The following is a 24,593-nucleotide window of genomic DNA, read 5'->3' as shown; positions in this document are numbered from 1 at the left end:
AAGACAGAAAATGGCGTTACGCATGTAAGAGGCTGCTCGACCACGACGCAACGCAATTCAGGCCATCACGTCAAATACTCGACACTTCAAGACTTTGATTTTGATTTTAATTCGCTTCCCCCCCAGCCAAAAAGAGAGAATAATTTCACCTGTGGAACACAAGCCATTCAATATTCATTTGAAAACAGATTGTATAAATAAATGCTGGAATCATGAATACATGCACTTCGGCAAAGTCGTTGAGGTACAGTCAAGTAAAGGCAATCTCTTTGCCTCGTAAAGAATTTATGAGACGCACATAAACATTTATGGCAGGTATATATTTTGTGTCAAAGTGCGTTAATTGTACAGTAAGCAGTGAAATATTTGTAAGAGGCACTATTAGAAGGGGAAAAAAATTGATATTAAATGAAAACTCACTATGCCTACCATGATCTCCCTTAGTCACTTGCAGTTTTTTTTTTTTAATCGATATTTTGGAAATATTTTTTTTCCTAGTTTTTATGTATCATCTTAAAATATTAATTTGACACCCAATAAAAGTATTCCCTCATCTGGCTCACCCAAGCTCAAGTGCTGTTGAACAAGCTGTCCTGCAGCCAAGCACATTTTTTCCCTTCATTAAATCTTCTTTTTTTTTTAAAAAAAACACATTTTAAAAATTAAAACTTGTTCAAATCTAACGCCCAAAAACCAGCTCAATCATGATCACTAAATTCTGGTACCCGGCAATATAAAAGTTGAAAACATTCTAAGGCGCACATTGAAAGACTCATGAGTGGGCTCATGAGAGCCAATAAAATGGCTGCTAATATGAGTCTGCCTTGACGATGATAATAATACACACTTATGAGAGGTATTCATTTCACAATATGGTTATTGTTATGAGTGCAGTAGTGCACTGAGCCGTTTCTAATATTTTGCAGCCCCATATCAGAATGATGCCGTGAAGCTCTTTCGTTGAATTATTAACTCATCAAAACTGAGCGTGACTATCCTTCTAAATGAAGACTTGATGATACAGTTCTGGTATCGAATCTCATTGTGTTGTTTGGATGTCCCTAATGAAGAGTCCAGAGTGCAGAGTTGAAGTAATCCCAAATAAACTATCGATTATCGAAGAGTCACAGTGCATACGGTCTCATAAAAACCGCCGGCATCTGACCCGCCGATGACGCAAAGGTGCAAGGAGTTGACAGGCAAACGTCCAAAATGTAAACCTTTGCCCACCTTCAGGTCGCCCGCGCCGTCAAAGATGCGCTCGCCCTCGTTGCCCCACACCTTGGCCAGGGTGAGATGGTAGCGCGGGTTGTAGGAGTTCCTGTGGAGCAGGCCCTCGTTCCTGTAGGCTTCCTGCAGGCCGCCGTTGAGCTGCTGGAGCTGAATCTGAGGCTGCGGGCTCAGGTACAGCACCCTGCCGTTGAAATGCTTCAACTTGACGGGAAAGCTCACCGCCACCGGGGGGTTGCGATCCAAGTGGGCAAAGCGGCGGAGGATCTCAACGGCGGCCTCCACTTGGGCCTGGCTCTGCAGCACCAGCAGACACAGGGTGACGTGCAGCCTGGACGAGGGTTGCCAGTGAGGGGCGGACGACGGCAGGAGGGCGACGATCTCTTCTCGAAGTAGCTGGAAAGAGGCAAGGATGGCGGGAGTGTTGGCCCTGAATGTGATGAAGTGGGTGGCTTGTTTTTTGGGGGGACGGCGACCGCGGTTCTCTTCCCTCTGCTCGAGCGGCGTAAAGAGATTCTGGGGACATAAAACAGAAAACAATCGAATGTTTCGAGCGGACAACACACCTGGCAATTAATGGGGGCACTGCATCTATGAAAGCATGTGATACAAGGAGATACCTACCAAATTGTTCTGGCCTTCAAAACTTTCTTCCCATTCATTTATGTCTCCGTCTATTAAGCTCTGTCCATTTTTGTCAGCCGAGGCCTTCGCACTACAAAGCAAAATGGAACACGAACAAGATAACTCAAGAGAGCCTCTCGGGATGTGCAAGGCTTGACAATTCAGAGCAAGGCGCTCATTACATAACACGAAGCTCGACCTCGTGCGTGTTCCTCCTCATGCTGCTTGTGGAAGCTGTGCTTGAAAACTTCAGTTTCAGAACAAGGATTTGCAAATAATTTTAGGAGGTCCAATCTTTTCGACGCGCCATACCCTCCAAAAACATTTTTTTTCAAAAACAAATACGATTTACCGTGTTGTGTCACAAAAGTAAACAAATCATTGAGTGATTGGAACTTGGCGCTCTTTGCAAAGTAATTTTGGATGAATAAAAGGGAGCCTGATGTGATTTGCCATCTATTTTCAGTGAGGAGGAAAAGCAGACCTGTTTGGGGCCTCCTCCGCAAGGCTGGCCGACGCCTGACCGGCTGGTGCTGACTCAGCGATCTGAGCGTTCATCTCATTGTGCTTGTCGTCCTCCAGATGTGTGTTCTCAGCGTGAGCACGCTCCATTCTCTGACCGACAGCGGCAGGTGGCTGCTCTCTCGTCGTTTCACCGTCATCCAAAGTTACTCCCGCTTGTTGCTCTTGGTCGTCAGACTGTGTTTCTTCTCCTGAAAAAATAAAATTAAATAAGTCAGCGTGCTAACTCTGTAAGCGTAGCAGTGCAGGGTCCTCGTTACTTACCTTCTACTTCCTCCTGCCCTCCAAAGGGGGGAGCCAGAGATTGACCGGTGGAGCCAAACACCCTGTCGGTCCTGCTGTGGCGGTCCCAGACGCGGTGCCCTCTATAGGTGAAGTACTGGATCCTGTGTCTGGGGAGGGCAAGCTCGGTGGCGTAGTCGCAGTCACAAGGGCTGGTGTCCCAGTTGAAGTCACAGAAGGGGCGCTCCACCACCCCCAGGAAGCGGTCCACGTAGCCCACTACGAATTGGGACGCGTCCACCGAGGAGTCCCAGAGGACGCGAGAGATGACGTCGTCGGCCGTCCGCATGCGAGGCTTTTTGTTGACACCTGAGGGGCGGGCGACAAGATACCGAGATGGCATTTAGGTTGAGAGAAAAGCAACATACCGCGATGCGTCAAATAAAAATGACCTTTTCCCTCATTTTCTTTTGGTTTTGCTGTTTTGTTCTTATTGGTTTTCTTCTTCTTTTGTTTCTCTTCATCAAGTTTGTCTTCATGGCCAGGAAGAATCGCGTCTGCAATAGCAACTGCTGAGTCACTATAAAGGAGATGAAGAAAATTAAGATAGTCTAAAAATACCACAGTTTGGCACTCCCTTTACCTCATATCCACAAGCAACAAAATTACAATTGAAAAAAAAAAATTACACTGAGCTGCTGGTTACTTCACAGATCAGCTGGCTTGACCTGTGAGACATACGACATCTGACACCAAAGCGACACTTTCCCTCCAGGAAGTACGGGCACACGTCGACTCCTTTCTCATCTGTCGGAGACGTACAGGGAGAGACAGCGAAGAGGTCAAGAGACGTGTCAGTATTTCTGCGCTGTATTGATTCTCTCATAGGGGAATAAAAGAACACGTACATAGCAGACAAAATAGTCAGATAAACAGACACAAACACAGAGTGACACTCGTGTTACATCAGCATGAGTTTCTTGATTCATGGAAAAGGTGGTTGTGATTCATCTGTCTGTCTTGCCGTCACAAAACACATTTGCTCAAATATTTGTCATAGATAAAATTCTGTTAAAAAAACAAATAGGGGAATTTAATATGAAAGCATGTTGTCCTGACCAACATACTTGCTACCATAAAAAACATTAGTAGCAAAAAACAACAACCCACAAACACTTTGTTACTGTACTTGAGTAGATTTTGGAGATATTTGTACTGTGCTTTTTTTTTCTGATGAATTATTTCTTTCTTACATGTTGGTTTGCTTTTCTTTCACTTAAATGAGTGAAGCCATTTTGTGACCTGGTCTTTTTTTCTATTGTGACAGGTTATGGAAAAAAAATTGTATATAAATGAAATTAATTTTTAATGTGTGTCCCTAAGTTCATTTCAGAGTTAGTTCTTTTGAAACAAATAGCGGTACTTCTACTTAACTACAGCATGTGAGTACTTTTGCCACCTCTGAAGAATACCCCATAAATGAAACCTGGTGTTACTTACCTCGCTTGTCATCTGGGTTTGCTGGACTTTCTGATTCGCTTGTGTCTATTGGGACAGCAACATTCTTTGCGCTTGAGAGAGCCTCTGTACATTCTGACGCCATGCTGTTCCTTAAAAAAATAAAAGTAGTAAAATGCCTGGTCACAGTTTAACTTTTCGATTATTTTGACAGTATCCTAAACTGAAACTGACGCACCTAAAGGAGAACTATCAGTATCGGAGCAGGGTCTAACGCGGAAGTGGCCGGAAACAAGTCGAGGCTATAAATAAGTCATAAAAATACATTATAATATTTTTAAGATATTTTCAAAAGCGTTAAAGGACAATATAAAATAATGTTTTCGGTGCATTATAAACCTTTTCGTATCAGCTTTGCTTGAATTCACCCATGACCTCAATTTGTCATACCGTAGGGAATTGTGGGTAATGTAGTGTGCATTTGTTTTCGTTTAAAAAATGCGTCGTAAACGTGGTGTAATAACCAATATAGCACACCAGTAGTACTAGTAGTAGTTGTCGTTCAAAATTATATACTATGGTTCTGTAGAATTAATTGAAATTGAAGAAAAATAAAAGTGAAAACCGCAATGTGTCGTCTGAGGTCGAGCGCGTGACTCCGTGTCACTCACATGACGTCATGCTAGCGCTAGCAAAACAATGCGGAGGTAAACACAATAGAAGCTAGGCTGTGCTGCAGGCAAAAAGACTTATTTCTGGTTTCATTTCTTGAAAATGCTGCTTATTATGAACACGCCGAGTAATGAATACATTTTTATGAAATAGCAAGCTGTCTTCACTGAACTTCCCTACTTCGAAGGTGAGTCAAGCTGTCATATTGTGGTAACAACCCTGTCATGCCCCAATGCTAATTTTATTTATTAATATATTTCTTCTGAAACAATTTAACAAGTTTATTTTCTAATTCGAACTTTTTCTCCGTTCAGATGAACGCACTGGTGGCTCTCTGTCATTTCTGCGAGCTCCATGGACCGAGAACGCTGTTCTGCACCGAGGCTTTGCACCCCCCGTCCCCGTCGCCTTCCTCCCAGGCAGGCGTTGCACTGCCGGGGGACAGAGATGTTGACCGGGAGGGTGAAGGACTCACAATGAGGGCTAACAGTTCAGCGCAGAGGGGAGAAATGTGTGAGGTGAGTCCCATCGAGGTTTAAGCTCACGGTGAAATCATATGAAATCAGTTTCCTCTGCTAAATTTTAGTGATGTTGCTTTCATGGTTGACTCATGTCATACGCATTTCACCCAAAGTCAGCTGTCACGGTCTGTCACGAAACAACATAAGCTGTTCAGTCACGTGTTCCTCTTTCCCGTTGCCTCACAGGGGTGTCGCTCCCTCCCTGCATCCCACCCAGGCTTCATGAGCATTGACGACGAGACGGGCATCCGCTTTGTGAGCCACCAGCATCCCAGAGAGCCGCAGCTCTTTAGCGTTGTGCGTCAGGCTTGCGTGCGCAGCCTCAGCTGTGAGGTAACTGGTGACGTATGTCTACTTGTAACCTCCATGTATGTGTGAGTCACACATCTTACACACCACTACGTCACACTTTCACCTCTGCGTGTCCTCATGCCTCCCCATGCATTTTTTTTTTCACAAGGTGTGCCCCGGTCGCGAAGGGCCAATTTTCTTTGGGGACGAGCAACACGGTTTTGTGTTCTCGCACACATTCTTCATCAAGGATAGTCTCGCCAGAGGCTTCCAGCGCTGGTACAGTATCGTCATGGTGGCTATGGACAGGATCTACCTCATTAACTCCTGGCCTTTTCTGTTACGCCACCTTCGACTGACCATTCAGAGTCTGCAAAGCACCGCCCTGAAGGTTTGCCAACTGCAAGCATTGTAATTCCAAACACAACCTTATGACCTCACGGTTATTTTTGCGACTCCCTCAGGTGTTTGACAACGAGCAAGGCATTTGCCCGCAGCGCGCAGTGAGGATGAACAGTGTGTTCTCGCCCGCGGTGTTCCCGCACCAGAGGAGCGGGAACGCCGCCCGCTCACTCACGTCTCTCACGCAGCATCCCAATCTCTGGGCCAGCCTGCACTCCTCTTTCAGCTGGTCAGTCAGTCGTGCACATGCAGCATAGCAAGATCAAAATTTTAATATCTGTTTGATGTATTTGTATTAATTTATTCCCCACAGTCTATTTGCTTAATTTGATAGGATTTGTCTTAGCTTCTCTGTAATAATTATTTGTGGATGTTACATTCTGCTGATTAATCCTTAAATTTGTGCATTTCCTCCTTTCCAGGCTGCTGAAGGCCTGCGGTAGTCGTCTGACGGAAAAGCTGCTAGAAGGAGCCCCTACTGAAGACACGCTCGTGCTCATCGAGAGACAGACAGGTGACTAAAGCCAAGCAATTGGCGTTTTGCAATTAGTCATGATGCAGATTTTCGTAACTGCCCTAGATGAGCATCTAAACACGGAAAACCGTTTGAGCATTATCCTTCAGATCAAGTTTAAGGTTTATTACTAAAGCTAATTCAGCGCACTAATAGAATCTCCATTTTGTCTGCTTCACCAAGAACAAGAGGAAGAAATGAGCTGCTGGGAAGGAGCTGAAGGAGGCGTTTCCAAGCCACAAGCGCAGCAACTAGACGGCCAAGCGGCTCATGACGATGAGTCGCCCGGCCCCAGGTTTAAGTCGCTGAGGCATCTGAGACAGGTGAAGATGAATTCAGAAAGCGCCATCACATGACTCGGCTGTGAGCTTCTGTGAGTCACGGTTTGCTGTGCGTCGTCCACACAGGCGCTTGGAGCGGCCGAGTTCCGGCAGGTGGCGTGGCATGTGCTCATGGGAAATCAGGTCATATGGAGAGGCGCCGAGCCCAGGCTCATCCAGTCTGCTTTCGCTGTACTCAAGGTACGCCTGGGTGCATCTTGAGCAATCACTTCCACTGTACTGATTATTTCTGTGGGAATTGATGCCGGGAAAATTGACCCCAAAAAATGCAGAGGGAGGTAACTGAGGTTGGTCAGAACATTTTATTAAAGCCATCAATTAACCCACGAAGATAATGACTAGCAGATCACAAGACAGCATTTGTTATGATTGTTGGTTTTAATACCCGCCTGTTGGTTTAATTATTATTATCGAACTACTGTTCCGCACCCTGATGTGCTCCTTCTACGCCTCAACTTGTGTTGCTGACGTGCTTCTGCGAGAAACAAGCCAAAGCACGCAGCTGTTATCAGATCACAGTGTTTTTTTTGTTTTTTTTAAAAGTGAAGCACAAGCAACGACTTTGACTTCACACCCATTGGAAATGAAGTTAAATGAATCTGCACCTGTGCTTTCCCGTCTGATTTTTTTGGGGTTATTGAGATTAGGATTAAATCACTTCCAGTATGTCCGCCCTGACTCACATGACTTTCCGGGTAATCTCTATGACCTATTATGAGTGGTGCTGGCCCATTGGGTGCTTTTGATATGAGTAGATGTTTACCAATTCACATCTTTTTTTTTTTCCTCCCCTGGAATTTTTTTGGGCGGTATCATGAGTTTCCTTCTTGAGAAGAGAGGAGTTTTATGAAGGGAATTTATAGTGAGCTGTCTCGTAAAGGCGTCAGTCAAAACAAAGCATTATTTTTATTGTCTATGTCTGTTCACTTGCATCAGACGCTGCTTCCGGTGGGCTGCGTGCGTTCAGTTCCCTACAGCACTCACTATGAAGAGGCCTACAAGTGCAACTTCCTGGGGCTGAGTCCAGATGTGGCCATTCCAGCCCACGTCATCTCTTCAGGTAAAACATAACCACGGGAGGGCCAGCAGAGGGAAGCCCAGCAAACGAAAAGTCTTCCTCTTGTTTCCTGTAGAATTTTCAGTTCTGGTGGACGTCATCTCAGACACATGCTGCCAAAGTCCACTGACAGAAGATAATATCTGCTTGCTTTATCAGTTTATTATGAGCAGCGCCAACACACAGCCCACAGACAAAGGTGAGCATACTGTGTCGTAACACTAATAGCGACGACGACTTTCACATTTAGCTTAGCAATGCACATACTAGCATTGAAATTGTCTTCATGCCCATTTATGGAATACTGTTCATAAAAATGAAGTACCACAAAATAATGAGTAAACATAGCAAAAACTGTGCGCTTGCCGGGGGCCAACGCCCCTTTGACCCAACGCAATTAGCAATTACTCCCTCTGAATACGACAGATAAAAAAATGTGTAAATAAAAATCATCCTTGTCCTACTCAACATAAAAAAAAAAAAAAGATTCCAAAGACCACCATGTGATTATTTATTATTTACTTATCATTTTTTTGTCATCCAGGCCCGACGTTACTCAACAAACTGGAGGTGGCACTGTCCAACGAGAACCTGTCTGTGGACGTGGTGTCTCACTGCCTGCTGTGTTTGAAGGAGGAATGGATGAAGTAAGACACCCCAAATTCTTTGGACTCAGGTTCACACGTGTCATCCCTCAACACATAACGACGTGTTCTCACTCCTCCTTCCAGCAAGGTCAAAGTGCTCTTTAAATTCTCCAAAGTGGACGGGCGAAGCCGGGAGGACACCCAGAAGGTTCTGGCTCTGCTCGGCACCACGGGGCCCGGCGAAGAGGACAACGTGAGGCTGCTCAAATTCTGGATGACGGGACTCAGCAAAACCTACAAGAGCCATCTCATGAGCGCCGTCCGGGGAGGGGAGAGGAGCCCCAGCCAGTGACAAAGATCGAAAGACTCAATGACGTTTTGTTCTGGAGAAAGGAAAGTGAAAGCAAGAACCCTTTCATGCCCTCAACTTTTCACTGATTGCCTTGCTTTCCTGGAATTGAATGAAGTCACTGGTTTTCCCTCGAACCAACGAGCATTGCATATTATCATTTTGCAACTGAAATCAGACTTGGGTATTTTTCTATTGGAATTGTACTAATAATTACATTTTAATTTATTACAAAACAAATGTGTATTGCTTTGGGAATAAAATGATTGACTTGACATGAATGGTGTCAATTAGTCCATTTTCTTTCAAGCTTATCCAAATTAGGGACAGGTATAAGATGCAGTCTATCCCAGATTTGAACCTTAACTGTGAAGCAGAGGTGCCGACCACGAACCCACCCTGCTAGCCGACTTGGATGACGTTGTTGTTTTTGTTCCACAATTGATGCCCTCTTGTGGCAAAGAAGGGCCGAGTCGTGAAATTGAGCAGGAATGTTGCTCCCACGCATTTTTTTTTTTTTTTTTTTTGTTCTGGGAGGCTTTGAGTTCACCACAAATCAAAATTGATTTAAGCAGACGCTCTGTCTGGTTCTACTTCAGCTGCTGTGGAGAGCACATTGCTTGCATGTTAGCAACTTCCAGCTAAATCACCCCCAGCAGGCTTGGTCCTAATGAGCCACATATTGGACCACATTTTTCTAAATAATTTTTACAGCATTTGCTGACATGTGCACATTTTGTCAATAAAAATAAGTCAAAACATATGGTTGGTTGATGAAATTACGAACAAAAGTGCGAGGGGTAGGTACCTGTGCAAATTGCGTGTCGCATGTAAACTCCAAAATGTGAACGCTTTTGTGAAAAAAAATGAATCTGTTTCTGTTTAACAAGGTCCATAAGAAAAAGCAGGGTCACGATTTGCGCTGGTCCCGCTAATCACTTGCATATTTACTTCCAAAATATGCATGTGTGGATCCAACAGGAAAAAGGGTCGTCATGATTTAGCTGCAGCGTAGGCTGTAAGGTCGCAATGTAACAATTCCTTTGAGAGTCTTTTTTATTTCTTATTTTCTTCTGAAGGCACTCTTACTTTTAATGCAATAATGTGGGGAAAACATGTTTTGTCACGTGAAAATTCAGGCGTCATAACTTCAAGGAACTTGAGCTTGTTGATGAGATGTTATCTACTGTTAAGACTACTTGGCGCGCGGTTTGCATATCTAATACGCAAATGGCGTTCTGGCGAGCATTTCTGAGCATTTCATTTCTTTCATATCCTTGATATCTAGTTTATGGTCCATGTACTGATTTGCTCTTTGTCTTTGCTAATAAAATAAGTGAGGCAAAATGGTGCACTACTTGACATCTGCATGCTATTAGCTAGCAAAAAAAGCTAAGGAAAGAACATGTACCTTAAGATGCATCGTAAATAAATGCTCAAACTACCATCAGACGTTTCTGGATGCTAGCTGGAACCACTCATTGCCATTGGTGACCATACGGAGATTGGCTAGGAGGTTTTGGACCAAGCTTAGCTATTGCACCCAATTCAGTTTTGACTCATTCACTGCCATTGACAGATATAGACGTCAAAGATATTAACACGGCTGGCAGTGAATGAGTTAAGTGTTTAAGGTTATACTCGTAGGCCAAAAGTGTTAAGATGCTATAGTTTACTAGTTTTCCCTACTTGTCCTAGTCGTCATCTGAATGCCCACAGGATTTTCAATGCGTGCCACCTTATTGAAAACACTCGAAAGGAGTCACACGATGACTTGCAAGTTTGGGCAGTGTTGCAACAGCTTTCTTTTGGATAAATGTCCCGATTTGAATCCTTGGATCATGTGAGGATGATGAAGCAGGCGGACATTGCGCACACACGGGCCCCGCTGGGATAAAAATGCTCAGAGGTGTCAGAATGGCGTGGGGCGGGGAGGGGGGGGGGGGGTCCAAATGAAAACCATACGATCCAACAGTATGACTAAGCCTCACAAGAGGAGGAGGAGGAGGAGGAGGAGAAGAATGGGGGGGTCAGGGAATGTGGGGAGCAGGGGGAGGGGGCCGGGTCAGTCAATAGTGAGGTAAAACGTGTGCTCGGTGGGAGGGGCGGCCACTTAAAGGGAGCAGACGAACAGCCCCAGCGTAGCACTTTCACTTTGAGCTGTCTGACGGAGGATACACAGCAGCAGAGGAGAGGAAGGCCACAGGCGCAGGAGGCCACTGCCTCATCCATTAGCCACTTTCCAAAAGGCTTGGGGAGGGGGGAGCGGATTCAAATTAGGCTGCTCGGGGAAGCTTCTAGGTCAGCAGGGGGAAAGGAGGGCAAGTGAAATTGCAATTTCAACAAAAGCTCTGCAGTGGGGGAAATCCAAAGTGAACGAGAAGGGATGCCGTGAGAAGATCCATGCTGGAAAGTACCAAAGCAAGGAATACTATATAGGGGATGTCAGCGGGACGGCGCTGAAGAGGAAGGAAGGAGCAGCACGCAGCACGCACTCGGTGTCAAAGACCCTGCCACAAGGCACGGACGAGGAAAGTTTGCCTTTCACTGACTGACACGGAAAGGCCCGTCTAGCTGTCTGTGTGCGTATTGGGGTGGTGGGGGGCATGTGAGGGTTTGCTGTCAACCAGAGAAATGGAGAAGTGTCCATTTTCAGAAAGATAAAAGGATGTCACTGCCAGGTGAGCACTTTTACATGTTTATAAAACGAAGCAGTGTGCTTGTAACTTTCTGGGAAATAATGTATGACAGTTTCATGCTGCAGAAGAAGGCGATGTTATTCACATTGATGCAACGGAATGAAACAGGTTTTGTCATTGGGATTCTTTTTTTCGCAGTATCGCTATTGAGATTTTTTTTTTTGCCGTTGACAACTTCACATATGCATGCTGAATTTAAAGGGAATTAGCTGTGTTCCCTCCCACAACAGCGCAAACGCCCATTTCCATCCTTACGTAGATTTAAACTGCATTTTGCGCCAGACTTGAGCTGGATACAAAAATAGGGTGCAAATGATTAACTTTGGAGATTAGTTTAAATTTAATAAAGCATTATATTACTTCCTATAACCTTTGCTCACCCGTGCAGCCAAACTTAGTCACTGGCGTGAAGCTGGCCAAACTATAGGAAACTTTACTTTCAGTTTAACTTGATTGATGCTTGTTGGAATAATCTAAAGTAATTTGCACACTGATTACCTTTTTATTGCACTTTTAAATGTTTATGGGATGTAGTGATGTAGCTAGCTCTATTTGAGTATTTATTTTCTGACCACTTTTTACCTTAATTCTCCTCTGGGGATTATTATAGGGTTCTTTTATCTTATCTTTAAAATTCAATCACTGCAAAGCTCTTGATTGACTGATTGATGGAGATTTTTGGGTGTTATCAGGCGGAAAAAAACAGGGGAAGCTTTTAGGTGGAGAATTGTGAATCAAGGAGCATTCATGACACTACAGATTCAGAGGAGCAAGTTATTCCCCATCTATGACCTAATCTCTTTTATTTGCTGTTGTCGGCTCCAAGGCTGATTCATGATAACAGTGTTTCATAAACGCCACTGGCTTCTGTCATTCAAAAGTGGTCAGTCTAATCTGAAAGAAAAACACATACAAGTTAGATATGCATTTAGTTTTTGATTGGCTGTTTTTCCCCAGGTGCGGTGGTTTCTTGCGAATCAAATTTGAGACACAAGATGGCTGATTTTGAATTGCATTTCAGAGCCAGTAATTATTTTTTAGTTTTTTTACACAAGTATCTAGACAGCGTGTGAGTGCTTTTGACGCCTGTGGTTATTCAGCTGAAAAAAGGTGACAAACCACAAAAAGTTTCCAGGCAGTTTTCTGAGTCTGTTTTTCATTTGTGCTTTTTACAGTTTTGCTCTTGCTATCACTCTTGACTGTCCAATGTGGTGGATGTGACTGGGAGGTGGTGAAGAACGTTAAGACAGCTATTGACGCAAACCCGACCGGATTTGTAAGTTGAAAGGTTTTCATTTGTTTTAAAAATATGAATTTTGGAAAAGACTACTAAATCAACAATAAGCGTTGCATCAGAACATTTAATAGAGCGCAAAACAAAATGATCTCTGGTAGCAAAATCTTTCACCATAACTTATGGAATCAAGTAGTCATTGTTTGGCATAACTACGCTAAAGTACTGATGTCATCCCAACGAAGCAAAGCAATTGATCAGGTTCAACCCGTGATGTAACCACATGACAAAGCCTTTTGAAAATAACAACATTGTGCAGCTCCACCAAAGTGATGACTGCAGCTGATGCATTTCCCATTTCTCTTATCCTCTCTTTTCAGCGGACCGTGTTTCCCAAAGATTACTATGTGTTGCACCATTACACAAAAAGCATGTTGTGTGACACTGATCCGGTGAGTTACTAGAAGGTGACGCAAGTGGAGCACTTCCTGCAGAGCTTTGTGGCATGTTTTTGCACACCAAACACTAACTTGTGGTGGTGGTGGTTTCTCCTGCAGTGTTGTGTATTCCCCGCTGCAATCGTCCTCCTAGAATCTTGGAATGTGCTTTTGAGGAACCTCTGGGATGAGCATCTAAATCAGTCCTTGATCTTCGACCTAAAGCAGACACTGGATATCATCATCAAAAAGAATAAAAACACAGAGGTAAGATTTGTTTTAGCTTGCTCTCAGCTCCATCTCCTTTTCTAGATTTTTCTCACACTACTCTAAATGTACGCCTGTGTTTTCTTGCTGTAGAAGTTGCGGGAAGAGATGGACCCGTCCCAGTTTTCGCCGCTCTTCTCCTCTCCGGAGGAGCTCCTCAAGCTCACGTCGGAGTTGTTCACCCAATGGCTGGAGGTGGGATGCTCTCCCTCCATGGAAATCTGCGAGCCCCCCACTCTGCTGCCTCCGGCCGAGAAAAAGGAGTACAGTCCGTCCAGGGTCCGACTCCTGACCACCCGAGCCATCCGCAGCAGCAAGGAGGAGGCCGAGCTGGCCCGCTTGAGAGACGTTACCCCGCCTCCGTCCGGCCGCGGTCCCGCCTTGCTGTCCGTGCATCCCGCCTCGGCGTGGAGCCTCCTCCTGTTCAGACTCTACCGGTGGTTGTTGCCATAGGAACTTAAAAGGATCTTAATTTTTTCAGACGATGCACACAAAATGCAAGACATTTCCTGGCACTAAATGATTGTTTACTTTCTATTTGTGTTGTGAGGCAATATGCTGACGTTACCATATGAAGTGACATGCGCAGGTTGCATTATTTTGAACGTCCAAAGTTGTTTTTTTTTTTTTTGCTACATTCACTGCCACGACCTTCCCGTATCCGGACCTTCAGTGGGAACGTAATCCATCTCTTATACCGCAAGCATGACGTTACACATTACAGAAACTGCTAATACCGTATAAAACTGCAAGTACAGTTCTGTTCAGAATCAGTATTTATCTAACACATGACAAAAACATGAAATATGGAATAAAATACATTATATTCACTGGAGATGCTGATTATCAAATATTCATGTGTACAGATTGCTACATCTAAGTTTGCGAGTCAGAATTGGCTGCAACAGGTTTTTCTCCTCCCAACCAAACAGAGGATGGAAAACGCAGAATTTGAAATCCAACTGATTGTAGAAAAAGCCCAGTTGACTAATATAATTTAAGTTACATGGGCCAGCACTACTGATTCCAAAGGCCCTGGGCAGATTGGCTTGGCATGGCAACATGTGGATGAAGAAATCTGATTGGACAAAAAAAAAACTTCCAGCATACACATGGAGTACAAAAATGGGACAAATGTTAGTATTTAGTTTGTAAATGTATGCTAGTGCTTCTTTATGCCACCAGAGAAGGCCATGCCGGCCCCTGGTGCCAACACACCTTACCTATAAGCATAGTACAATACTCGCCTTCCTAGGTAGACCATGCCGCTAAGCTCCAGCTAGCTAAACTCTTTGTGCTAACAAGCGATACATGCTGACCAAGCCAATGCACAATAAGCCTTCACGTGTGTCTGATGTGGAATCTGTCACATTTGTTTACAATTACTGTTTTCGTAACTGTAAGATATGACGCCTATAGACTTTTAGTTTTGTATAAAAAATGTGAATTAAAGCCATTTAGATATATTTGTGTAGTGATTTTTCAGGACGAGGCACGCCAAAGTATAATGCACCTTCAGAAAGCCAAGTACTAGCTAGTCCATGTACTTTCGGAGGCGCCACTGTCCTCTCCTTGTTCATTGTTCAGTCTGTAAACAGGCCTGCAGGAAAACTCCCCATCCAGAATGGGCTTGAAGTTACTGTGGCCTGTAATACTGATTCATTGGGTTTGTTTGTTTAATCCCATATTGAAGATGTTTGTTAATGATTTGACATGCCAGGCTCCAGGACACAAAGTCCACCTCTATTCATGCCGAAAAAAAGGCCTTACAAGACAGAAATGGTCTCACAGCTCTTTTTTTGTAACTCTGGGGAAGAGAAATAAAACTGCCAAAAAATAATAACCAAAACCAGGAGAATGTGTTGTGGATGAAACTTTTTGTAAGTGTCAGGATCTGCACGTGATAGGAACTTGCAGCTGCAGTTTAAACGCTGGTACTTGCCCCTGCTTGTACACACCCACACGTGTTATGTGCACCCTTGTCCTAACAAGACCCCTCCTTGTTGTTTCGCAAGCCTTACAATGCAGAGGCATGTTGCCGTGGACACTGTGGGAGCTAACTTTTCATTGATTTGTTTTGTATTTTAGCCAAGCACGGATCGGTCACAGTCAGACATATATTACAACATCAGAGTGACCTTTGAGCCGGGAAGTTGAACTTTTGAGGGATGAACGGCTCTTGGGGGTTGTCCAGAGTCCGGCCAGGAGGCAAATTTTTTTTTTTTTTGTCGGCCCGGGAGATATTGTGGAGAAGAAAAAAAAGGGATCTTGTTATTATTGCATTTCTTTCACACACACAAAAAACAAACAAAACTGTGCTTACACCGGGGGCAGCTTCGGGATTATTTTCTCTCCCAGGGATAAAGGGGTGCCTGGCTGATACATTGGGAGGACTGAGAAAATAATTTCCAAATACACATATTTTAGGTTCTAAAGTTTAGAATATCAAATAAAATGCTAGAGGTGCATAACGGGGGCTAAACAGATTTTTGACGGGGGATAGCCCCTCTAGCCAAAAGTGTTATTTAACACTGAACGACATTTCCGGGACATAAATTAGCATTTTTCTGGCCGCAAGTCATTTTTGCATTTTTAGGGAGCAGCTGACTTCCCGTAAATGTGGAGTGGGAGACAAAAAAGTGGGAGTGGAACCAGAAAGGAGGGGCGAGTAGCGAGAGGAGGGGTGCGGAGTTAACACACGTGACCGGAAGTCCGCCTTCTTCTTCTTCTCTTTTTTTTTGTCTTCTTCTTCTTGTTTGTCACCATCAATATGTCCGCCTCCAACGAAGACACGTTTGCCGAGGAAGCAGATGACATGGAAGCGCAGGAGCAGGACGACGCTGTCAGCGACGACGACGACGAGGGAGTTGACATGGAGGAGGACGAAGAGGAGGAAGGAGACGGCGACAAGAAAGTGTACGTGCCCGGAATCGAGCCGCTTAAACCGGGAGAGCAGCTGCAGATGGACCTGACTGCATACCGCATGTACCACGAGTGTCAAACAGGCGAGTGGGGAGGCAAACTAAATGAAGAAAATGTTGCTATGTTGTTTTTGTGTGTGCAGAATAACGCGTGAATGTTCTGCATTCACTCACTACTTTACTAAGTTCGGGATATTCTGCTTACAGGTGACATTTCAAGTGAACCCTAAAATGCACTTTATAGGTGCACTTAACTTGACGTTCTCCAAATATTTAGAGGAACCACGTCCAACTGATCACAGCTGTTGTTTTTGTCTAACTAGAAGCTTCCAGGGATGTCCATTATTTTGTCAACTAATGCATCAGTTGTTTGGTGTCTTGATCACATGATGTCAAAATGTAAACAGCACGACAACTGTTGAAATGCAATTGAACCGGGAAATGATCGATTATTGTCTCAAAACCTGTCTGTTGTGAATCTTTGCCACTTTTACCCCACCATATTTTTTTTTTTTTTGTCCTAAAAAATTCACAGGTCTCAACTGATTTAAAAGAATTCCGTTCCAACTCATTCAGGACATTTTTTTTTTTTTTTACATTGTGCAAAAGTCACACATTTTCCATGAAAAAAAAAAATCCCACTAAATTGAGGTTTCCAATTGTTGTGTATTCCATCCACTACGCAGGCGCGCCATGTTTGAGCTTCGACGTTTTGAGGGACACCGATGGCGATGGCAGGAAGGAGTTCCCGCTCTCCATGTTGCTGTGTGCAGGCACACAGGCTGACACAGCCATGGCCAACAGGTTGGTGTTGCCTCATGACATACATTTTAATTGAATCATTTAGGTTCAGTTTTTGTTCATTTATCTTTTTGTGAAACAGCTAAAAATACAAACAAAACGAGAACTTAGGTCTACTACTCTACTGTAGTGTCATGTTGATCATTTCAATGTGGTGCTTTACTGCTGCAAAATGATGTCATAGTCCGAAAATTTCTGCACCGTATGTTTTGCATCTGTCAAGGCTCTTGCTAACTCTCAATCGATGCAGCTTTCCCGTATTTCATCTCTAGGCAATAACCTTTAGGCTAATTTACGAAGTAGTTTGTTTTATTTCCCCAAGTTTTGCTTTCCACATCCGACAAGAAAGCGCCACAAGCACAGATGGAAACAATAACTGATTTTAACGATAGCTTCATTCCACAAGCTGTCCGAGTAAATCACTTTGGCAACGGAGCCCCTGCGCTCTTGTTTATTGTTTTTGTCGTCCGTCTTGTGCTCGTCTCTGCTCAAAGTAACAGCAAGGGAAAAAAAAAATCACGCCATGTTTTTTTTTTTACTTTTCCTGCAGACTGCTGGTCTTGCGCATGCACAACTTGCACGGAACAGAAAAAGAGAAGGAGCAGGAGGAGGAAAGCAGTGATGAAGACAGCGATGAGGAAGAGGATGATGAAAGTAAAAAGCCGCAGCTGGAACTGGCCATGATGCCTCATTTCGGAGGCATTAACAGAGTTAGAGTATGTTGACATTTTGGATGCATTTGATGCTCGACTAGTTCCGGCTCCCGGAAGTTCTAATTGTGTTTTTTTGATTTTATTTTCAGGTGACCCGGCGCGGCGACCAGGCACTGGCCGCCGTCTGGTCCGAGAAGGGACAGGTGGAAATATTTGATCTGCGACCTCAGCTGGAGGCCGTCCACAGTTCTGCAGCCATGGCGACGTTCATGAAGCAGCAGAAGGAAGCCGTGGCGCTCTTCAGCTTCTCGGGTCACATGACTGAGGGCTTTGCCATTGACTGGTCGCCCATGGTTCCCGGTAGGTGGCACCTAAAAACTTAGAGTTTTGTCACTAACAGTGGTGCATTAAATTACCTTCTGTCACTATCTTATTAACTTTTTTATTTGTATAACCAAAAAAACCAAAACAAGCATCCCGTGTTTGGGCTCGCAGGTCGTCTGGTCAGTGGCGACTGCAAGAAGAACATTCATGTGTGGGAGCCACAGGAGGGCGGAGCCTCGTGGCGGGTCGACCAGCGGCCTTTCAGCTCGCACAGCAAGTCCGTCGAGGACCTGCAGTGGTCGCCGACTGAAGCTACCGTACGTTTTCCTCCAACCAGTAAACCCCTCGTTTGTTTAAAAAAAAAATATATATATATATATTATTGTCGTCTGCTCCAGGTTTTTGCGTCGTGCTCAGTGGACCAGTCCATCCGTGTTTGGGATATCCGAGCACCGCCCAACTCCATGCTGTCAGCCGACCAAGCCCACGAGTCAGACATCAACGTCATCAGCTGGAACCGTTCCGAACCGTTCCTCCTCTCGGGGGGTGACGACGGGCTTCTCAAAGTGTGGGACCTGCGGCAGTTTAAGGTAACGCTTTCACTCTGCCGATGTCGTCGTCATCACAACGGACGGCTCACCTGATCTCCTCGGTCTGTACAGACCGGGCGGCCGGTGGCCAATTTCAAGCAGCACTGCGGGCCCATCACTTCAGTGGAGTGGAGCCCGGTGGACTCGAGCGTGTTCGCCGCGTCTGGGGCGGACGACGTGATCAGCCAGTGGGATCTGTCGGTAGAATCGTGCGACGCGGGCGCCAGGGTGGAGGGATTGAAGGATCTCCCCCCGCAGCTGCTCTTCCAGCACCAGGGCCAGTCAGAGATCAAGGAGGTCCACTGGCACCCGCAGATCCCCGGCGTTATGGTCTCTACCGCGCTGTCGGGATTCAACGTGTTCAGGACAATATCCGTGTAGCGTGACGAGTACATGCTTTGTGTGAAATTGAGAATTTTCAATTGACCTTACCCCGGAGGAACGTCTCGAGACCTCCGATGATGTCACTCGTGCGTCTTTAGCTTTCTCCAGAGACGACTGTAAGTAATCCTCGACGTGTCAGCTTTTCCACGCAACTTTTGTTCAGTATAATATAGATGTTGCGTGTTTTATTTTACTATTATGTGCTCAAAATAAAATCTGAAGTAGAGGTGTCAAAATGAACAACTAATCGATCATCGACTATTTTAGTAAGCGAGTATTCATTTTGAGTTGTTTAACTTGAAATTGTCCAAATTATTTCACTTTAGACTCTCAGCTTTAATTGTTCTGTTTTACGTAGCCCTACATGAAAGCAAGACTGCATTTAATACATTTGCAAACATCTGCTTTTACTTGGAAAAACAATGACCCATCCAATTTCAGAAAAGTACATCATCAATCTCTTTTGTGTGCTATTGTTTTTATTTTTAATCAATAAATAGCAAATTTCAATTCTGTAATAAATGTGTTATTACATAATAAAATGTATTCAATTAATTGATAAAACAACCAATTCTAAAAATATTTGATAGCACAGATTTGATAACGACGCTCTTCCTGTGATTGATGAAGACGGAACAAACGGAGAACAAAGCTTCCACTTAAAATCCCAAATAGTTTTGTTTTATTGTTTCACTGTAAACCACAAGACATGAAATGCCAGCGAGTTCAATGGATAAACACTCAAGTCTCTCCGTTTTACAGCATAATGAGGGGGAGATAAAAACCACTCAATACTTGATTGTCTCAGCATTTGTCCCATTTTTTTTCCAGCCGAAAGAGGAAAAAGGTTTTGGTAGTGTATGAAAACATGCACACATAATAAAAAAAAAAAGAACGCTGCAATTAGATCTGATCCAGCGAAACTCACATTGTCATGACATGGAATGTTACACGTTCACAAAATCTGCTCCAACGACGCTCCAAAAGAATGACACGGGGACACAAACATGCAATGGTGCAAAACAAAAATATGTAGAGAACACGTACTAAAATATTTGATCAAGTTTAAGGCACTTAAAAACACGCATGGCACATTTGGGAAAAGATGAATAAAGATAAAATTAAAAGGCCTCCTGGTGAATGGGAGGGGGGGGGAAAGTGCTACAATTTTTCACTGTAGAAAAACAAATGCTGCTTGTAATAAAACAGGCGCATCTGTTACGCTAAAAATTATTTTTCCAGCAGAGCAACATCGTCTTCACACTGAACAGCTTTCAGGAAAAAAGAAAAAACAAGTTTTGAATCCATCGGTTTGATGCCTTGTCACGTAATTTGAAACAGACAACTCACAAAATGTTGGGGAATATTTGGCTTTGGCGTGGAACTTGGAAGTGTACCTAAAATGCTCTCAACCCTTTCCAACTGATCTGAATTTGACCTCTAACCTTTCAAATGCACATGTTGAGCATTTCACCACGTTTTGTCAAGATTTTGGTGCATTTTAGATTCGTTCTGAAATTCTACCCGACAGCCCAAAATGGCGAATAATACACACTTGGTAGGAGACGGACCTATAGTCCGATCTCATCATCAAACTCGTCTTCGAAGGTGTAGCCCCGCCCTACTTCCTCTTCCTCTGAGTCAGTCTCTGAGTGGCTGCTGCCGACCCTCCTTCGGTCCAGCGCGCTCACTCCTTCGTAGTCGGAGCTATGAGACGAAGCCGGGCTGGGAGGCAGATCTTTGTGGGCGGCGAATTCCCTTCCGACCCTCTCCCCCGTCGTCGGACTCTCCGTCAGGTCCTCCTCCTGGAAGTCGACCCCTTGACCCTCTTCCTCCTCGGACGCCTGGCGGATGATTTCTTCCCGCTTGTCGCTGAATCTCACCTTGGGTCGCAGCCCCTTCGGTTTGATCCCATCTGGTATTCTGCCATCGCCCATCTGGTTCTCATCCGGGGTCTTCCCGTTAAGCTCGTTGTGCCTGTTTACGACACACTTTGTTTCCACCGGGAACGTAACACTTTTGGGGCTGATGACGTCATCTTTGTTGGAGTCCAGTCCCAAACCATCCATCACCCCGAGTACGTCCCCCAACATGGAAGGGCCCAGATCGAGATCCAAATCCAAGGTGAACGATGACACCGATTCAGAGTACTGAAGCTCATCATCATCATGGAGGTTTCCCGGAGGCTCTTGATACATATTGTTGTGGTGTACAGATGCCGGGCAGTCTACGGACGAAGACCCCGGGCTTCCCGGGTCTGAGCTGGATGGGCTTGGTCCCAGCGTGGACAGGAAGGAGGTGTCCCCGAAGGCATCTCCCCCCCTGCCGATGTGCATGGTGTGGCGGAAGTCACCCAGAGGGGCTGAGATCATGGTGGGGTCCAAGCGGGAGGCCCGTGTAGATTTATGTAGCGGCATGGCTGCTAGAAAGATTGGACGTTAGTCCTGACACATTCCATTTCAAGGATTAAAAAAAGTGGACGCGCTGCAGAAAACACTCTTGATGAGAACGCAAACGGTGTTGTGCAAGAGTGGGCGGCCAATAAGCATTTCGCTACTATGACGGAGGCCATGCTGAGGCTTGTACTTGAACAGACTCGAAGCATATTTTTGTCTGCCCTCAGGGGTTGCATGTGAATGAAAAGACGTCCACAGTACTTTTGCAGTCAAACTATTCAACTTGCAAGCTTTTCCTAGGTGCTACACCCCCCCACCAAACTAAAGATAGATAGATAGATAGATAGATAGATAGATAGATAGATAGATAGATAGATAGATAGATAGATGTAGATAGATAGATAGATACTTTATGGATCCCCGTGAGGGCAGTTAAATATAAACGTTGCCACATACAAGTAAATCATTAACTTACTTTTCAAAAGAAGGGAACCGTGGCATAACGCGCGTTAACCCTTCCAACGTATTCCAATTTAAATAAGAATTAGAGATTGGTAATAAAATAGTCACAACATCGCTGCTGTATTAACTTTAAACTAACAGCCGCAACGCGACTCGCCAATAAACATGCCACTCGCGCGCCACACACATACACGTGAATTTTTTTTTTCTTTTTCATAAAATAACTTACTTAAAAAGGATAATATTCTGCTGTTTGCTTCACCCTCTCTCGTCCGTATATCCGACTTTCTTTTACATCTGGATATTTGTTTCCCCCCTCTTGACTTTCGAACGTCTTTTCCCTTCGTTCTTCTTTCCCTCGCCGTCGTTTTTTCTTCTTCCAAAGGGATGGGCGCTAGCCGAGGAAGTGACGCGTCGCGGGGAGTTAGAATACACATTTTTACCCCCCAAATCTTTCACAGCTACCACTTCAAGTAACGTTTTACTTTCTGTTCGATCATTCATAAAACAGGTTAGTATTTGTGCCGAACGGTGTCACGTTATTAATTGTATTGTGCCCTTTGGTTAGTACAGTGTTATTATTCTCATTGTGGTTCTTGCGGAATCAAATCCAGCAAGTGGATAGCTATCAAATGTATTTCCTAAATAGGATAATAATCGTCATAAACTTATTAAGCAGTGAGTATTTGGCGGGGGGGCTTTTTCTCAGTGGCTTTTTTTGCTCTGGAATGAGAAAGGGGTTGGTCTTGACAGCACAGATGGTTTATGTGGTTTTGACTCAAAATAAACTGAAAGTCACCACATTCCAAAAAAAAAAAAAAAAACCTGAACCAATTCAACATCTTGACGGAAAGTGTTTTTGGACAATGAGATGACAGAGGGGAAAAGCTGCATCAGACCTTGGCTCCACACACACACGCACAGTGACGGTGAGAGTTAGTTTTGGGTTTTCTTGAGGGAATTGGGGGATAATGAGTAAATGAGTGCAAGCTGTACCTCTAAAATGGCAGGAAAGCCATAAACTATGCTATGAATTCAATGCAACTGCATTAACTTGCTAACTTTAAGGTCAAGGTGTAATTATGACCCCAACTATTGAAAAAAACACCAGGAAAATTTTGTTTTGCACCAAACATACTTGTTTTGGAATCAGTTTGACTGTATGATAACCGCTACTAGACTGACTGCCCATATATAAACTATAAATATCCAGCCAGATAATGACAAAGCAACATTCAGGAAACCGTATGTACCAAACCACCACCTATTGACATTTTCCATCTACTTTCTAGGTCATTTCTCTTTGGGTCATGGTGGGTGAGATGGAGCCTATCCCTATCGACAACTGGCGGAATACAACGTACAGCCACACTATCCACAATATATAATTTTATTTTATTTTGAAATCTCTTGGGATTCTCAAAAATGTGAGGTATTTGAGTATGAAATCACTGCAATTATTGTGTTGTTACAACAATCCAGTCAAGGAAGTCTGCCGTCATTTAACATATAGTCAGTTTGAAAGGTGCCACTTAGTTGGCTGGGAAAATAGTTAACATATCATCAGTCATATATCATTAAAATGTTGGGTGAAAAAAAATTGAAGTTTAGGTCAACATTCTTTCACAACACTACTTCTTACACCGCATCTTCTTACTGTAATAATTGAATCATTGAATTGGAAATGGCATCAAATGCCCGTAGTTCTCATTCAGCTTCCTTCCACAAGGTAAAAAAAAACAATGGTTGTGGGTGAGTCATTGTTGTCACAACTGGTCAACATACTTGCGTGATGAAGTCGACAATGGGAAGAAATTACTCATCGCAGACGGATATTGTATAGAGTCCATTGACGGATCCAAACTAGGACGTTATAATATCGGGCGTATTTTAACATTGGGAAAAGATACATCAGAATAACAATCTTAATGGGTCAGTTTATTCCAGTATCAACCAAGGATAAAAATATCACCAATGCAGATGGTGAGGAGAGAAGGAACAGCAGACAGGAAATGACTCCCTTTCGGTAAACTCATACATGCTTACACTCACACACACAAACACACACAAACACACACATCCTTTTTGGAAACGTTTATCATGAGAACGTCATGATGATTACATTTCCGTCTCATTTTTTCCCCCTGCTTTTTCCTCCAGTGAAAAAAAAAAAATCTCAAATAGTCTCCTGACATTTCTGTGTGTGACATTGGGATGTTGCATCATTCCAAATGAGTACAACAGATGACATGGTCACCGGCGTCTGTAAGTCTCTACATTCTCACTCATCAATCAGTTATGAATTTAATTATGCAGTAAGATTATGATTAGGAAGGGCAGTAATTGTCCATTATGATTCAGCAGAGAATAAATAGTGTCAAATTGCAAACCATCACTGACTGTTTGTATGCGGATGTATTCTGTCTGATTATTTTGTTTTTGTCTGGAGACCGAATGGAGGAACTGGATGTTCTGCAATTAAAGGCCATCAGCTGATGTGGCCGCGGGGGAGAATCAATGCAAGCGTGCAAATGGGATGGCCACAATGGGAAAGTATATAGAGGACAGGACATGCCTTTATGTCACATGCCATGCCTTCAGCTGCATGTAAACATGTGAATGGTGCTGTTTTAGT

The 24,593-nt window shown here is 44.0% G+C and overlaps 5 protein-coding genes across 8 annotated transcripts; 3 read left to right on the top strand and 2 right to left on the bottom strand.

Moving 5' to 3' along the window:
* Positions 1 to 85: 85 nt before the first annotated feature.
* Positions 86 to 4,367, bottom strand: leng9 (leukocyte receptor cluster (LRC) member 9). Its single transcript, XM_049731607.1, has 8 exons — positions 4,295 to 4,367; positions 4,099 to 4,208; positions 3,288 to 3,405; positions 3,051 to 3,178; positions 2,641 to 2,967; positions 2,339 to 2,567; positions 1,855 to 1,945; positions 86 to 1,746 (listed from the first exon to the last, which is right to left on the bottom strand). The coding sequence occupies exons 2-8, from the start codon at positions 4,199 to 4,201 to the stop codon at positions 1,114 to 1,116; spliced, it is 1,629 nt and encodes a 542-aa protein (XP_049587564.1). The 5' UTR covers positions 4,202 to 4,208; positions 4,295 to 4,367; the 3' UTR covers positions 86 to 1,113.
* A 349-nt stretch (positions 4,368 to 4,716) lies between these two features.
* Positions 4,717 to 9,065, top strand: flcn (folliculin). 2 transcript variants are annotated; one of them, XM_049731604.1, is made up of 12 exons: positions 4,717 to 4,915; positions 5,043 to 5,246; positions 5,436 to 5,582; positions 5,710 to 5,931; positions 6,005 to 6,171; positions 6,365 to 6,456; positions 6,640 to 6,779; positions 6,864 to 6,977; positions 7,734 to 7,857; positions 7,931 to 8,053; positions 8,399 to 8,501; positions 8,586 to 9,065. In XM_049731604.1, exons 2-12 carry the CDS (start codon positions 5,043 to 5,045, stop codon positions 8,791 to 8,793), a joined length of 1,644 nt encoding a protein of 547 aa, XP_049587561.1. In that variant the 5' UTR covers positions 4,717 to 4,915; the 3' UTR covers positions 8,794 to 9,065. The 2 variants fall into 2 exon arrangements, with proteins under 2 accessions (XP_049587561.1, XP_049587560.1); XM_049731603.2 differs by having other exon boundaries at positions 5,436 to 5,594.
* Positions 9,066 to 10,915: 1,850 nt separating this feature from the next.
* Positions 10,916 to 15,276, top strand: zgc:174888 (uncharacterized protein LOC558116 homolog). Its single transcript, XM_049731389.1, has 5 exons — positions 10,916 to 11,471; positions 12,665 to 12,765; positions 13,104 to 13,175; positions 13,281 to 13,427; positions 13,521 to 15,276. Exons 1-5 carry the CDS (start codon positions 11,459 to 11,461, stop codon positions 13,878 to 13,880), a joined length of 693 nt encoding a protein of 230 aa, XP_049587346.1. The 5' UTR covers positions 10,916 to 11,458; the 3' UTR covers positions 13,881 to 15,276.
* Positions 15,277 to 16,143: 867 nt separating this feature from the next.
* Positions 16,144 to 19,610, top strand: grwd1 (glutamate-rich WD repeat containing 1). Its single transcript, XM_049731381.2, has 7 exons — positions 16,144 to 16,432; positions 17,035 to 17,152; positions 17,700 to 17,865; positions 17,952 to 18,162; positions 18,298 to 18,443; positions 18,525 to 18,716; positions 18,789 to 19,610. Exons 1-7 carry the CDS (start codon positions 16,198 to 16,200, stop codon positions 19,095 to 19,097), a joined length of 1,377 nt encoding a protein of 458 aa, XP_049587338.1. The 5' UTR covers positions 16,144 to 16,197; the 3' UTR covers positions 19,098 to 19,610.
* Positions 19,611 to 19,759: 149 nt separating this feature from the next.
* Positions 19,760 to 22,368, bottom strand: cdc42ep5 (CDC42 effector protein (Rho GTPase binding) 5). Of its 3 annotated transcripts, none has more exons than XM_049731388.1 (2): positions 22,188 to 22,368; positions 19,760 to 21,544 (listed from the first exon to the last, which is right to left on the bottom strand). In XM_049731388.1, exon 2 carries the CDS (start codon positions 21,515 to 21,517, stop codon positions 20,672 to 20,674), a length of 846 nt encoding a protein of 281 aa, XP_049587345.1. In that variant the 5' UTR covers positions 21,518 to 21,544; positions 22,188 to 22,368; the 3' UTR covers positions 19,760 to 20,671. The 3 variants fall into 3 exon arrangements, with proteins under 3 accessions (XP_049587345.1, XP_049587341.1, XP_049587344.1); XM_049731384.1 differs by having other exon boundaries at positions 19,760 to 21,522; positions 22,188 to 22,367; XM_049731387.2 differs by having other exon boundaries at positions 19,760 to 21,519; positions 22,188 to 22,363.
* Positions 22,369 to 24,593: the final 2,225 nt, after the last annotated feature.

This window comes from Syngnathus scovelli, chromosome 9 (assembly GCF_024217435.2).
Source record: "Syngnathus scovelli strain Florida chromosome 9, RoL_Ssco_1.2, whole genome shotgun sequence".
Classification (NCBI taxonomy): domain Eukaryota; kingdom Metazoa; phylum Chordata; class Actinopteri; order Syngnathiformes; family Syngnathidae; genus Syngnathus; species Syngnathus scovelli.
This window is presented reverse-complemented; position numbering and strand designations above follow the sequence as displayed.

Coding starts and splice junctions, on each gene's coding strand:
- zgc:174888 (XM_049731389.1), top strand. Junction 12,766..13,103: donor ACGCAAACCCGACCGGATTT/GTAAGTTGAAAG, acceptor CTCTCTTTTCAG/CGGACCGTGTTTCCCAAAGA. Junction 13,428..13,520: donor AAAAGAATAAAAACACAGAG/GTAAGATTTGTT, acceptor TTCTTGCTGTAG/AAGTTGCGGGAAGAGATGGA.
- grwd1 (XM_049731381.2), top strand. CDS start 16,198: ATGTCCGCCTCCAACGAAGACACGTTTGCCGAGGAAGCAGATGACATG. Junction 18,163..18,297: donor CTGGTCGCCCATGGTTCCCG/GTAGGTGGCACC, acceptor TTGGGCTCGCAG/GTCGTCTGGTCAGTGGCGAC. Junction 18,444..18,524: donor GGTCGCCGACTGAAGCTACC/GTACGTTTTCCT, acceptor CGTCTGCTCCAG/GTTTTTGCGTCGTGCTCAGT.
- flcn (XM_049731603.2), top strand. CDS start 5,043: ATGAACGCACTGGTGGCTCTCTGTCATTTCTGCGAGCTCCATGGACCG. Junction 6,978..7,733: donor CTGCTTTCGCTGTACTCAAG/GTACGCCTGGGT, acceptor CACTTGCATCAG/ACGCTGCTTCCGGTGGGCTG. Junction 8,502..8,585: donor TTGAAGGAGGAATGGATGAA/GTAAGACACCCC, acceptor TCCTCCTTCCAG/CAAGGTCAAAGTGCTCTTTA.
- cdc42ep5 (XM_049731388.1), bottom strand. CDS start 21,517: ATGCCGCTACATAAATCTACACGGGCCTCCCGCTTGGACCCCACCATG.
- leng9 (XM_049731607.1), bottom strand. CDS start 4,201: ATGGCGTCAGAATGTACAGAGGCTCTCTCAAGCGCAAAGAATGTTGCT. Junction 3,179..3,287: donor GAAGTAACCAGCAGCTCAGT/GTAATTTTTTTT, acceptor TCTCCTTTATAG/TGACTCAGCAGTTGCTATTG. Junction 2,568..2,640: donor AGGGCAGGAGGAAGTAGAAG/GTAAGTAACGAG, acceptor TTATTTTTTCAG/GAGAAGAAACACAGTCTGAC.